At 35.7% G+C, this 16,221-nt stretch overlaps 1 protein-coding gene across 1 annotated transcript in view; it reads right to left on the minus strand.

Moving 5' to 3' along the window:
* Positions 1-16,221, minus strand: part of USH2A (usherin) — a 391,068-nt gene that overhangs the window by 159,467 nt on the left and 215,380 nt on the right. Inside the window, exon 37 of the mRNA XM_074863712.1 lies at positions 3,236-3,415. Coding sequence (XP_074719813.1) covers positions 3,236-3,415 — 180 coding nt within the window. The remainder of the gene's footprint in view (positions 1-3,235; positions 3,416-16,221) is intronic.

A 16,221-nucleotide genomic window follows, 5' to 3' on the forward strand; every position in this document is an offset into this window, starting at 1 on the left:
CAGTTTTACATCTGCTGTACCATTTCAATTCATTTACCTAATTAAATTAATTCTAAAACAATTTGTTCTCCAGATCTTTTACTGGCTGGCATCCTCAAGCTAATGTGAAGCACTGGCTAGTATATTATTTTTTACAGCTTCTACCAAAGCAGTTTAGGACAAGATAAATAGATCAAATTTATTCTTTTTGGAAAAAATATAAAACTCAAAAAAATTTACTTCTACCTCTGCAGTATGAAATTTGTCACTAATCATTTTAAACTATGCCCTTTTATGCTTCTTCCATCTCTTTTAGCTTTCTATGCAGTTCTTTGATGTAACAAAGACAGTTTCAGACAAGATTTCAGTTCATCTGGAAAAAAAGCTTTACGTCTTGAGGCAAAAAGCAGTGTATTTAAAATTTATATACTCCATAATGCCTTTGTTCTGAACTTGAACATCCTGAAAAACTTCTCCGCTTTCTTTTGCCTTCCGACTCTGAAGATCATTTGTTCTCATGGTTTCAGCTTCTTATTATGCAACAGTGACTTTAACTGGTGGTTCCAGCATTTAAGTACATGCAGAGTCATGGCTGACCCTTTCTGATCAATTGCCAATCCATACAGGTTTGACTGATAAAAGAGCCAATTAGATTTAAGCAAATTAAGGGACATCACCAATGTCAACCACTTATTAAACTGAATGCTGAATTCCATGCATACAAAACACTAATGCACCAAGTCCCATTAAGAGTTGAAATCCTAACCCCATTAGTAACTCCAGACCACTACAGGGTAAGGGTCAAAAGAAAGTTTCATATTTATGGATTAACATTTGGATTCAGTTTTTATTTTTTTAATCTTTCCAAGAACTCTTGAACCTGCACTGCAATTTTAGTCAAGAGCTTAGATAAAATATATTCCTTATTTCTAAGATTTTTTTTAAGCATTGACTTTAAGCATGGCAAATCAGCTTGATGAGAAATTAAGATATATTCAATCAGGTAACACTACAGATTTGGTGCGCTTTATATTATGTGCATTACTTTTTAAATAAAAAATGAAACAGAAGAAATGCACATTGCAAGAAAATTTGTATCATAATTGAAAAACAGTGATCTGCAGTAATATCAAAACGGAACACTCCTTTGTCCTCTATCACTCTCCCTCTTACACAATCTTCCATCAAGCTCCATGATGTACTCCCCACAATGCAAATTTTTGAAAAGGTTTTTGGTTATGCTTGAGAAGAGAATGCTACATTTTAACACTCATTAAAAGGCTGTGATTTTGTATACAGTGAGACCTCTTTCACTCTTTGATCAAACAAAACTTCTGTCAAAGTGAAATCTTGGTCACTGAAGTAAAAAATAAAATTTGTTCTGATTTTAGTAGCATCTAGATTTCATTTACTGATACAGAAAGTGTTTGTAAGTGAATGAATACAGCCCAGTGTAAAATTATCATTATACTCATAATTTAGCGTGCAATGGAATTGTATGGCATTCAAAGAGTCACTATAATAAACATCATAGTAAAGTAAACATACATTGTCCTAGATATATACGTGTGTCTCTGTATGTGTGTTCACACATTGTGAGAATACAGTGTGTGTGAGAGTACTTCTCTCATATGCACTGCTTCATTTATTATTCATTTCACTACAGATCACAGTCCACTGGACAATAGTATGGAAGATTTCTTTAATAACTCTCACTGCTAATTTAATTCTACTTAAACACACATATCCTAGTGAATGCCACATGCTTTTCAGCATGATTTTATGTGTAAATCAGGATAATATGTTTTCAGATCATTAACTAAAAGGAAGCATGAACTAAAACCTATTTAATCAATGAGGTATTGCTTTTAAACTACCACAAGGTCATAAAAAAGATAATTTCAAAGCTATAAGTTTTCTAATTGTAATCAACAACAATCTAATGATGAAAGAAAGTGTATCTTAATGGCTGTCATAAACTTGTGCACATCCTTGTCTATCTTTAAAGATCCTTTACCTTCTTATTTGGCAAAATTTTCACTACCAAATTTTGTTATTTCTACATGCAGAACTGAAGTGTGACGCTGGGATTAGAAATGTCAGTGTCTTACTGCTCAGTCTTAAGTGAGCAGTAAAACTCAGATGCAGTTTTATATTATATGACAACATATATTTGTTAATATTAGGTATAATTTGGAAACCAGATTGGAATAGTATAAAATGTGCTGAGAATTTACCTTTTCCTTCTCGTTCGGTAATCTGTCATACAAACTCTGCATTTTATCTATTCACTTTTCAGAAGTCTTTCTGTTGGCTTAGCCCCAAAACCAATCCATTTGTTTGCAAGTGAACTGTTCCAAGTGTAACTGTGTTTTTGAGCTGTAAGATTTATGGGATTTTTTGTTTGTTTGTCTTTTTCTTTTTTTTTTTTTTTTCTATCAAATGATATGTGTGTCACTTTACACTATTCCTGCTTATCAGCTACACCTACACTTCTCTCAAGATCTAGTTTTGTTGGGCTCTCACTTTAGAATTCAAAATTGCCTTAAATTAATTGTTTCCACTGGCATTTACTCAACAAAAGCTAATTCACTAGGATATCTGTGAAAAGAGAATGCAAAAGGAACACATATATATCAGCTGTAAATTTAAGCTTTCATTAAAAAAAAAATTACATGCACAGTGTTTAGGGAGTATTTGCTCAATTCTCTTATTTCAAATTTTTATGAAGATAACACCCAAAGTGGCTTAGAGCCTCATTCACTGTAAATCAGCACATGGCAATTGACTTTCTTACAGCTACACCAGTTTGTGAATTATGGCTCAATATATTACCAATGGTTTATATTACTATTATTAAACAAATTATCTAAGTATATCCAGTAAGTGCTCTTTGTCAACACTTAACTTTTATTCTAAAACAGATTACAAAATGCAGGGGACTTTATATTCTTAGATTAGATTAGCTGTACCTGATAGAATACAAGCCCATTCACAGGGGAAAAAAAGTATATAATGCACTTCTCACCTACATAATATGTTACCTATACAACTACCTGTTTTCATTCTCTAGTTCTTAAATTGAGCGATGTGACAAATTAGAAGCTGAAAAGAACAATTTTGTTAGTAAGAACTACTAATGCAAACATATTCTTCTGAACTTCCAGTCCTCAGTTGTAATAATAAATAACGTTTTGTTCAACAGAGTATTTGTGTAATTGTTACATGCACAGAAAAAGCATTTTTTCATACTTACCTCCTGGAGGCATGACTATTGTTATAGCATCACTTATCAAGCTGCCCTGGCTGTTGGAAGCATTCACTTGTACTGTGTAGTTAGAAAATGGAATCAGTCCTTTAATAGGTACCCATACATTGGATTCATTGCTGCTGCATAACATCCGAGTACCATTTACAATAGAATAATTAGCATTAGCTGTTATGAAAAAAAAAAGGGGGGGGGGGAGAACAAACATTAGACCTTGCATCTGCTACAATTCACTGTCTTTATGAACCAAGTCTTATTTCTACTCAAATGAAATGTTGATATTGATACCAATAACAACAAAAAATGGCCTATTTGGAAGAAAAAAAATTGTTCACCATTTTCCCCTCCTTTTGCTAACAGTTTGTGGTACTTGTAAAACTTGAAAAATAAATGAACTGACCATGCAGTTGCAAAGCTGCAAACAGAAGTCAGTTTTCAGAAATTACTGATGTTCTACAACAGTTGTGTGATAACTGCAAATTCAAAACATTAATACTTGTGCCTGTGAAAAACTGGTATTCTTGAATTCACTAGAAAAACACTTACCTTAGCAGTTTACAAGCTAACTTCATTGCATACATAGGAATTAGTCACATGCAGTAAGAAACACATGCTTTCCATCATGGCCTGCAGTCCTCTCAAAGATAATACAAGGATTTCAGGCATTCGGTTTATCAGTTGAAATCATCAGAGGACACCACAGCAACCTACACGTCCTTTACAACCCTTTTAAACCTCAGACTTAAGATAAGACAATATTCTACCCTATGAAAATAACAGAATAAACCTTTTCAAAATACCTGATCAATAAGACTGGAAAATAAAAAAATTGTATGTCAAGTAACAATTTTTTTTGACTCAATGAAGATTTCACTCACGTATCTGAGAGCAAAGCTGAGCTCATTTAAAGATTATCCAATATTTTGAACATATAAAGTGCTATATAAATGATTAATATTATTACTACTATCCATCATTCCATGGAGAGCTCTCACATTGAAGTCGATGGAAATTCTGCATTACAAACAACAGCAGAATCACACAAGTCTGAGACCACAGGTACAAGAATGAGATTAAACAGAATATAACTATTGAAAATATCTTAAACTAAGGCATTGTTACATGCAGAAGACTGAATATTCACATCTGAGTCCTCTACAAAATCTAAATAAATAGAAGTGAAAAAAATCCTAGAAACTCTCTTTTAATTAATTTTTTAAGTGAAACTCATCGGGTTTACTCATTTTTATGCAAGTTTCAAATGAACTGTTAAAACCGAAATTTTATTAAACCTGAAACAGTTTTTCAAATATTCCATATTTCTATGATGTGCACGCACTAATGTGCATCTGCAGTACATTTCAGTCACGCTCTCAAGACATTTTACCATGAATGAATGATCTGGACTTTGCTCTAATTTTGGGATCCCCAGCAATGGAGGCAAAGCTTCTTGTCATGCAAGAACAAGCACATTTTACACATTCCACATACAGACATAGCAATTCTGCTGAAGCAAAGTTATTTTGTCTGAGATTACTCTTATGTACCCAGGCTACTCAGCCAGCAGTAGAAAAATGTATCTACATTACTTGATCTCAGCTCTTAAATTGTATATCAAACCTTCCTTCTGTATCTTTGTGAAACTGTCCCTGTCTGTGATATGGGAGTAGATACAATCCAACAAAGCGCATTTCTCCCATTATCTATCACAGCTTTTCTGTGCACCACCAGACACTCTGCGACTTACTATTTGCGATGCCCACCCAACAACATGAAACTCTTATATACACCTATTGTTTTATTAACAACAATAAAGCCGTTAGAAATGGCCAAATGACATATACATGCTTAAGGTCCTAGTGACATGAAACACTTAAAGGGCTTGGCTGGCTGTGAAAAGAGATGCATTTTTTAAAGGCTTCACTTAAAATGTGTAGGAAAGTTTTAAAATCCAGTGTTGACAGATCAAGGCACATAGGATAGATTCAAACCTCAAGCATAAAAGTAGGCTCCCTAACAGCAATTTATGTGCCCAGTTCATGAGAAAATTAAACTTTTTCAATCTACAGTACAGTTTTAACATCTTAATATTTTTATTCTCATCCACCTGAGCCCAGAATGAAAGCATGTACTTATGATGATGATATTTTTATTCCACTATTAATCTTTCTTCCAATGGCTAACTACACTATATTTTTAAAAATACAGTTTTGAGTAACAGAAAAGGAATTAAAAGGATAACACTCTATTCCAAGTTGCCTGGATAACAACATTAATATACAGTAATTATACAATTAGTTGTAACATTAAATTCTAGTTATAGCAGAGTGATTACTCGGCAATTATAAGAAGTATATAATTACTCAATAATTAGGAGAAGTATGTAATTACATAACCATTTTATTCAGCTCAAAAATGAACTTGCAAATTTACAATGAGTTAGACAACATAGCAATTCAAGATTTTTCATTACTTCTAATAAAAAGCTGAGGTGCACTTGCAAGTTGCCTAAGCTGAATTGTACACAGACAAAAGGCATTTTATCCTGATTGCTAGCCAAGCAACTTACTGATACTGGCAAGTAAAATATTAGAAGAACATTTTTAAAATGCAGGTGTTGCTTGGGGATGACTTGCAATATGCAGTTTTGCCACTTCTCACTGCTTAAACTTTGCTTTCAGTGGGCTGGAAAATGCAGATGCATAGGTTCAGCCTGACAGAAAGCGATACAGCGATAATGCTGTCATATCACTCTGTGCCATTCCTCCCTGGACTGCTTCAGTGTGGACCCTATTTGTGAGTATAAATGGATGAGGCCTCTCTTTTTCCATATTTCATGTGTGTTTTTCTCTCCATTCTGCTCACAGGTCCTACTGGACCCTACCAGTAAGTCTGCCGCAGATGTAAACAGCAGCTGCCTCAGACACTGGTGAAGTCCTAAGAGATATTGTTTTACTTCAGACAAGTGGTTTCTACCCGAATACCTCCTTGTTACTGCACATTTCTGCCTCGTAACTTCTGCCATGAACAGTCACCAGCGCTCCAACAAGAAAGATCCCCTCAAGACACAGCTAACACGAACAAACTAAGGAGGCAGAAAACACTCCTAGAACGAGCTCACCATGTCCTTCAATACTTAGACATGCAAGTACCCTTACCAAAAGATGAATTCAGACAGAAGGGTGCTCACAGCCACCATCTCCTATAGCCTCTCAAAAAAGACTAAAGCCTTTGCAGACACGAAAGGCTTTCCCATGCTCCTTAATCTTTCCATATTTTTGCATTGTGATGGTTTTGTTCTTTCACTAGCCTTCCTGCTCATAAGGCTCTCCATATTTCCTCCAGTATTTCTGAGGGAATTTTGGGCTAAGTTTGGTACTTGAGAAAAAGCTGTGCTGTTCCATTTATTCCTAGTTTATACCAGATCAAAGTATCTCAGGTTTTCAGGAAAACATTACCCAAATGAAAAAATCAGGGCTAAATAATATACATATACATACTTAAAAACTACGTATTCTTGAAACAAAGTCAAGTAATAAAACATGTTTTCATTAAAAAGATACACAAATATATATTCCATTCAAAATCATTGTTTAGAAGTGCTAAGCTTCACACAGCACTCCTGCTGGTGAGTATTTGTGTTTGAAGGTTCACTATGGTTTTGGGTGGACACTTTGAAGGGGGCTCCCAAGCAGACGTGCATTCATGTTACTGAGTACCCCTGTAAATAGGTGAATAAAGCTCCTGTGGGTCGGTGGTGCGTAGATTACTGCTGTCCTGGGTCTGTCATCCTATGGGGTTCACTAGATTGAAATAACATAAATGGGTATCCTTTTCCATTCTTGTTATAATCATTGTCACAAGAATTTTAATGCCTCATATATTCCATAATTTTTTTCTGTGTGCTGTACTGCTCTGACCTTTTCAATATTCTGTAATTTGACTGGCTGGCCATTTCAAGTTCTTTCCTTTTTACAGCCTTATTAACTTGTGGGAAAGAGGTGAAATGGACAGCCAATCAGAATACATAATATTGCAAAGGTCACGGTAGTACAGTACAGTATCAGCAGACACAGAATACTGTATATTAGTCATTAGTGTTCTGATATCTTATTCATGTGACAAAGGTTGTAAGGAGTGCAGGAAATGGTACAACATGAAACCATTCTCATGACAAAGACTGCAATGGAAAAAAGAAATAATACAAACTAAACCCATTCATCTCACATCTAAAAACTGGGGTTTTTTTCTAGATTTTACCACATTTAAAGATACTCTTTCCATCTGGATCAAAACTCATGTTTTTAAGGAAAAAGGTAATAAATTGAGATGTTCCCTTTTCATGTATTAAACATAAAAAAATCATGTTCCATATGTGTAGGCAATAACCAAAGACTTCTATTACTACCACTGTACTTGTGATTATTAAAGTAGTAAGTTTAAACATAACCAGTCTAATGTGTCAGTATCACAAACACTCTGACACAACTATGCTGCTGACTTCAGGAAGAAAGGAGGCCATGCTAGTGAAAAATATTACTGCATGCTCACATGCTATTCTTTCCCCAATCATCAAGAGCTGGCTATCATTATACAGAAGATAATGGTCAAAAATCAGCTTCCTTACACTTTTTGGACTTGGTGAAGTCCGATAAGAATACAGAGCTGCCTTTGTAAAACAGATTTCTATCTCTTCCTATGTGTGATGTCCTAGAAATTGGCTGACTGCTCATCTTACCCCCAGATTTGTCTGAACTTAAATAGTATTACAGAACCATAGTTTGTGAAATGTAGGGAGATTTCCAACTAAAAGGTACTTAGGCCTGAAACACTTAAGTCTTATCATCACAAATGTTTAATGAGTATTATTTTCTTTCAATATCACTATTTCAAGATAATGTGAGGCTTCAATCACAGAAGTACACTAGATATTGTGTGCTACTACATGGCAAAATGTATTTTTTGAGTGATTGTAAGGTTTTGTATCATGCTCTGAAATATTATTACCAATCTATACTGTTTCCATTATGTACGTACAGGTCCCGATAACCTCTTTTACATTAGAGACAGTGTTGCTCCACAATATTCAAACAGATAAAAGCAGAACTATTACCAGTGTAGAAGACTACTCAAAGAATAAAGGTAGCAAAAATCCAGGTCAAGGAACAGTTCATATGAGGATCTAAAGAATTATACAAAGATTACTTAGTTAACTAGCACAAACATTAGAGTTATTTTTATGCCTGCTTTATATGTGTGTGAACATACAGAGGTTAAGCATCTTATCTTGGGCCACAGAAAAAGCTGATGTCAGAATACCAAAATAAAAATGAAACAAGAACTCACTTTTTCACCCCTTTTCCCCATACCCTGTCCTCATTGTCCACCAGTTTCTGTTCCTGTGCTGGTTTCTGGCTCTTTCGCACCACAACTTTCTTGGGGAAATTCTCTGAATTTGCACACTTCCTTATCTGTAAGCTCATTCTTTTGTCCATTAGTTTTGCCTATTCTTCAGCCTCATTAACTTCCACTAAAGCTACTCATTTCCTCCCAGCTAAGATTTTTCTTCTCTCCCTCTCTCCTTTTCCCACTGTTTCTAGTGCAGTATTCTGAATAAAAAAAATGACTTTCCATTAGTTCAGTTATCCCAACAAAAAAACAGCTATAACATCATTATCGGTGACTCGCTTTTCCTAAGAGCTGTAATAATGAACTGCTCTCCAATTGTCATCCCAATTCTTATACTGATCTTATGAAGTGGTTTCTGTGCTTTGACGCTATATCCCTCTTTTCAACAAAGTGCTGGGGGGGGGAGTGTCTGTTTTGTGGTGAGGTTTTTTGTTTGTTTTGGTGGTTTTGTTTTTGATTTCAGATAAATACACTGCCAATTTTGTGACTCAATCTCCTAAACCACTATGTATTCCTCTGCTCCTGAGTTGGCAGATATATTGTTCCTAAGAACATATCATTGTCTCAGTCCATCAAACTGAGTCCAAAACTCTTATTAGAAGAAACTTTCATTCTCATGGGCTAGGTGAAGTTGTTGGATGAGGCAAAATGGTTAATTTAAAAGCACTGTGGCAAACTGGAAAATCTATGAATCCAAAATATTAATTTTACTGTAAATAATTAACAGTTCGTATTACCTGCATTGAAAAACCTTAGCTTTTCCCTTTTCCCCTGGTAATTAAATAAGCATTTAGTTTTAAGACTGAAAAATAGAAAATACTTGAAGAACAAGATGAAAGTCCTTATGGTCATATACTGCAGGAATCTGAATGCTCAAAGACCCAGATGTAGTTTCTGCCTGTACTACTCCAGTTGTTTCTTTGCTAGCCCAGTTTCCCTCGCTTTAAAACAGGCAAAGGCACCTTCTGTGACTTTTCACGGACTTAAATTTGGTACAGCTATCTCAGACTGTCTTGAGATGTACAGAATGCTGAACATTCTGTCTGTCACTCTGAGCTGGCCCCTAGTACAGGCTGGGGGCTGACGCTGGAAAGCTGCTTTTCTGCTTTGAAAAAGACATGGAAGTCCTGGTAGACAGCAAGTTGAATATGAGCCAGCAATGAGTCCTTGCGACAAAGAAGGCCAAAAGCCTTGTGGGCTGCATTAGAAGGAGCATTGCGAGCAGGTCAAGGGAAGGGATCCCTCCTCTCTGTTCAGCCATGGTGAGACACAGCAGGAGTGCCCATCCTGTTCTGGGCTCCCCAGTACAAGACAGATATGGACTTACTGGAGTGGACCCCATGCAAAGATGATTAAGGGCTTGAAGTATCTGTCACACAAAGAGAGTTTGAGAGATCTGAGGTTGTGTAGCCTCAAGAAGAGAAGGCCTGGAGGGGCGGGTATCTTATCAATGTGTATAAATATTTGATGTGGGGGTGTAAAGCCAGACACTTCTCAGCAGTATATAGCAACAGAACAAGAGGCAATGGGTACACACAGAAAATACAAGAAATTCTGTTTAAACTTAAGAAAAAAACTTTTTTACTTTGACGTTGGTCAAACACTGGAACAAGTTGCCCAGAGAGGTTGTGGAGTCTCCATCCTTGGTGATATTCAAAACCCAGTAGGACACTGTCCTGGGCAATGCGCTCTAGCTGACCCTGCCTGGAGAAGGGGGTTGGACTAGATGATCTCTAGAAGTGCTCTCTGACCTCACCTGTTCTATGATTCTATGAAAACTTGCAGAATACTTAAAGAACCCTAAGGCAAAGCAGGGGTAATCATTACGATGAAAGCATGTTCCTGTCAGTAGAAATAAGTGATCATTAGTGTTACAAACACAAAGGAATGTGCATTTATATGCTTATTAATTCTGTGGACTGAAATATGAATAAAGCCCACAGCTTGATGGGGGAGCTCATACAAGAAAGTTAGCACAGACCCCATGGATAGTTAATGACTGCAGCTGAGATTAGGCTCTGTCATGATGTCAGGCAGAGAAGAATATTTGGTGTGTGGTCTCATCTACCCTTTTGATCTTCCAGTTCAGTGCCATGAGGCTTTCAACTTAAAAACTCTGTAATTGTAGATGTAACTGTCAAGAATAAACTTTTTTTAATTTGAATTACTGTTTTAGGTTTTTTCATTACTCTTTCATATACATAGACATGTCCAATGAGTCTTGCAATTAAGTCTGTCTCATTTAGACCTTCCAGTTAAAACAGTGTAGTCAGTATAGTATTAAATTTCCGCTCTAAGTATATTCATCTGTACTGTAACTCACTCTGCTGCAACAGCACCAAGGAGCATCAGTCCTGGACCCCTCCCGCACACTGTACTAAGTGTTGTAGGGAGACGCTGTAAGAACTCAGTCCATGACCTAAAGAAATCATAAAATAGGGTGAGGTCACCCAACTCTGGAAAGCCTTACATGAGTAGAACCAACTCATGTGGATTTCATACAGGCTTCCAGGGTCCAGGTGGTCTTATCCCAACACGAACAGGAGAAGGTGTTCCAGCACAGTTTAGTACCCTAAGTGGCATAACATCACATTGTCTATAAATGACCAGAATAGCAAAAACATTTGCTGTACTTGTGGTGTTAAGCTGATGATAGAGTGTATTATTATTGATTTCATCCCTTTTGGTTTAGGGGTTTTATAGACAAATGATGAGTTTATTTCACCAGAGATTTTACACACTAAAAAAATTTCAGAAAGTTAGCTTTAAAATCTTCAAGTTTGTTTTTCCATGGTTAGAACATTCTTTCGATAGCTGCAGCAATACATAAATGGAGATTATCACAGTATCTGGTTTCTGAATCTATGACCATAATTCATGGATGCCAATAAGAATTTTCCATTCTCCAGGGATACTATCAGAAGGAGACTAGCTAAACACACAGAGCAGAACTGGGAGTCTCAAATCCATAATCAAATATCTAGATTGATTGTGTCACTTGCACTTGTATTGATTTCAATTGGAGCAGCTGACCCAAGGGAATAATAAAAATGTGGAATAAAACTGATTTATGAGAACAAAATAAATCCTTTTGTGAGTGGTAATGAATTGGTACTATTTAACCCTTTCAATCACAAAGGGAGAACACTATTTATTTTTTTAGAATGCTGAGTTAGCCGAAAGAAGTCATATAAAAAATGTCAATACTGTCAAATGCCATTACACTTAGTTGTAATACTTTGAAAGGAATGAAGCTCTAAACTTGATCTAGGATTTTTATTTGACAGAAGACATTCCTTTGGCTTTTCCAGTCACCTTACACGAAGCATCATAAATGATGCACTTGTAAACGGAAAGAACCACAGAATCACTCAGGTGAGTGGTTGTTGTACTTATAGAGTAGTTCCCTCTAGCCTATTTAGGGCAAAACCATGCAGAGTAACATAAACAGCCACATTAACTGCACATGATCATCCCTATAAAAGGATGACCTATCATAGTATCTTGATCTTTCTGGTATAAAACTAGGAAGTTACATAGTCAAAACCTAATTTGATCCCCCCAAATACAGTTCAGATAAAAACTTCAAAGCAAATCCGTTTTCATCATGCTTTTTCTACCTGAGAAAACAGAAGGTTTTTACATTAGTTTTTACGTTCTCTAAAGAGAAGCATGTTTGTTTGAAACCAACACATATGAGTATCCAAATGCAATTTCTTCATCTGCAGAAGCTCTAGTCAGATTACATATATATTCTGTTTGGGTCATGTATTCACATCATTGACACTAATCATTTTGTGTCCAATGTCATAAATTGGTTTTTGCATTTAGGATTTACCATAGATACCTAAGCACTGTCAATGTAGGCTCCTCAGCCTTCATCTGGGTTAAAAAGTCTGAGAGACATTAATTAACTAATAGACTGTTTTCATAGAAGAACTATTGGAAAATTCCTTTTTACTCAATACTGTTTACCAGGGCCATCTCCAGAAGGTTGCTATTATTCCCTAGACTATTCCAAGGGAGCAGGGATGGTCTCAGAGACTATCCTACTGTTGGTAGTCAGTAGGAATTTCAACCTGTTAAGAACTGATAATATGTTCCTCACAGAAATGGGGTTCAGCCTTACATATCTGCTTTATAAGATGAAAACCAATAAATTACGTGGTACAATATAGAAACAGATCAGTGTACATGTGACAAAAACATAACTACGTGAATAGAGAGATGCAGAAGATCAGCTAAAACATTATCTGCTGTCTGATGCTAGAGTCTTCACCAAAGAAACAGTCCAATGTAGAAGTCAGAGACTGCTTTCATTTTTGCTTTCATTTTGCTTTCCTCCAAGACACCTTTACCAAGGAATAGAAAAGAAAAGCATATCTGGTGCTGAAGGAAGTCATGCTAGTAGATGGTATATTGCGAAGCTGTTCAAAATCTACTGAAGCTTGACTAAACATTACCCAATAATCACCCTAAAGTGCATGCAAAACTGTTTTCTAGCCATGCAAATGAAACTTTAAATGGCACATTACTCAGTGCCAAAATACCCCTAAATCCTGCTCTAGTGAACAGATTAAACATGACTATTTGAAAATGGATCATGCATTCCCCTTTTTCCCCCCTCAAACATCTTTAGGACTAGTGATTTTTATTAGTGAGGTCTGTAGCTAAAACTAAGGAGATATACAGATGAAATGAGGGAGGAAGGGGATGATAGTGTACCTATCATATTAAAAAAAAAATAAAAATCAAGGATTACTACAGATTACTACTAGGGAATTCAGGCTGCAGAATATATAGGGTTACTGTGCAATCCTAAATTACTGGAGTAAAGTTGAAATGGCTTTTCCTGTCCTTAATAGATAATAGTCTGTCCCTGGCACAGGAACACATGATATAAACATCATTGGTAAGTGATTAAATGTAGGAAGAACACAGTCCTGATATTTACCTACTATGGAAAAAATATTGAGAGGAAAGGCTTAATAACTATTCAACAATAGGAAAATAAATTCGTACAACTTTGAAGAAATAGCTTGTCTTGAAAGTAAATTATATGCTTTGATTACATATATGGAATGAATATACTGCCATTTTGTAAAAGAATTTTTCTTGCAAATATTAAAGCACATCCAAACTTGCATCTATTGTCAGGTATTGCATATTCAGTTGCAGCCACTGTAATGCAAATCTATACTTAGATATTTATATTTTGAAGTAATTATGCAACCAACTACCTCTAAAAGAAATTTACTATGAAAATTGGCCTAACAAGACTCTTGGAAACGTGCTAGTCATTTCTGAAACACATTTAATTCTCAAAAATTGTTGTGTTGTTTTAAAATTGTCAGATCTAAGTGTAAAACACTTACTTTCTTCTGCATCTTTGAAGATAACATCCCACAGAATTTTCATTCTTCATTCTCAAGCCTTCAACACAAGACAGGCAAGGAACTTTAAGGGCCTTCAGCATTCCTCTCCCCACTTCTGTCAATATCTGCAGGTGGCATGTCTTCCCCCAGCAGACATTGCTTTTATGCACTAGCCTGATTCTTAACATTCCCTATTTGAATTCTGATTGGAGAGTGTACTGAAAGCACTGTGCGTAATCAAGATTATAAGAAAAACCTTCTAATAGAAGCCAAATTAATAGATGGTCTGTTTCCTTCTATTTATTTATATATATAGTAAATATTAAATGAAAAAGATTAGACGAACAAAATTCTAATGTTATATGCAAAAGTCAACTTTGTTTATAGATGTAGCATTTATTTTCGGTTGGGTGGGGTTTTTTGGGTTTTTTTGTTGGTTTTTTTTTTTTTTTTTTTTTTTTTTTTTTTACCAGAAAATGCTGTATTCTGCTCTCAGAATTCTCCAGTTTGCCAAGAGAATGAGTAAGGAAGCTTTCTGGTACAGTATCTCCAAATAAGCAGTTAGCAGATGAATAATTTTCCCTTTACAAAAATACCAGATGTTGAAAAGTAAGAACCTTGAATGATATGACAACAACAGAAGTTACAAAAATTTAAAAAAAACCCCAAAACACAAAACCAAAAAACCCAAACAACCCAAACTGAAAATAATGTACATTGATTTCTACATTCATGAGCAACAAAGAGTTCTGAGTATAACCCTGCAACTTCGTGTTGTGAAACTCCCTGAGGATAAATAGTTAATTAAGGATTCTCTTTATGTCAAACTTGCATTCAAATGCATCACAACATCCAGGGAACTACAGATTTGGATTCATTTTGGGCTAATGCAGTCATCTGACACAGGTAGGAAGATAAGAATTTCCTCCAACTCTCTCCTCTGGAAAAGGGGTAATACCTGATTCTTTCGGTACTAGAACTTAATTTCAGATATCCAGATGCAATTAAAAATGACCCTGTACCTAATCTAAACCACCCTAAGGGTAAATAGGGCTGAATGAGGAACTACTTGAGGGATATAAGCCTGTCACCTTTCTTTCCCCCTCAAGTCCTCTGAGAACTGGAAGTGTATCAGATAATAACAAGAACTTTAACTCCTCTTAAAGAGAGAAAAGCTGCTCATGATCTGGTATTATCAGTATTTCATGCCTCGGACTAACCAACTGCAAAACAAATTCCTCTTTAAGGTTTCTTCCAAGGAGGCACTGGGACTTAAATGACTTAATGTAAAGCAACTTGTCTTTGCAGAAAAACATGTTGCCTGAGCATTGCAGAATTGGGACAGAGTCCTCAATTTCTAAAATCGTATTTGATCCTCATATGCAGTTTGCTGGGAACAAATACTCTTCTGGAAAACGTACCTGTATAGATCAGAATGGTGAAACAGACTCAACAAAGCTCCTTCCTATGTTTTAACAAGTATTTTCAAAAAGAAAGACTGTCAGAAAAATAAACAGTTGAATTCAAAAATTACAGCTAATTGATGCAGATATTTCTCTTGCGTACATTGCTAAAGCATGGTCAAACTATGGAAAAATCCATTATCAGTATCCTGCTCTATTGGCAGAAAATCCAAACTCTCTCCTGCTGATCTGCATTTCACACTTGCAATTCCACAGTGACATTTTTAACCAGTTTATGTTAGTCTTTCCTTCTCTTTCAGCGTGGCTACTGATAAATGTTGACCAGGCGCACACTATTTACCAAGACCTTGTCATGCTAATATCTAAAAATCCAAAAATAAGTATCCTCAGCAGTATCAGAACTAAACAGCAATGAAAAACCAGGACATGCATTATGAAACATTGATACTGGATTCAGAAGTCAGGAATTAAAGTCTGTACAATTAGAACATTCTCTTTTGCTTTTATGTATTACAATGTAGTCTCTATTGATGTATTTTTTTTAGTATAAGAGGATAAATATTCCCTACCCCAAAAAACCCCCACAGCAACTTTAAATCTTTTGCAAATTATTTAAGATGATCTGGCCTCATTAGAAAACAGTCTAGAATGAAATACAGCTTATTATAACAAGGAAATAACCAATAAGCTCCCAGGCTGTTCACTTTAATTCCTATGAGGTATGCATATTTTTAAAAACAGCTGGATGGAAAGTTATATGGTGTTT

This window comes from Strix uralensis, chromosome 3 (assembly GCF_047716275.1).
Source record: "Strix uralensis isolate ZFMK-TIS-50842 chromosome 3, bStrUra1, whole genome shotgun sequence".
Lineage (NCBI taxonomy): Eukaryota > Metazoa > Chordata > Aves > Strigiformes > Strigidae > Strix > Strix uralensis.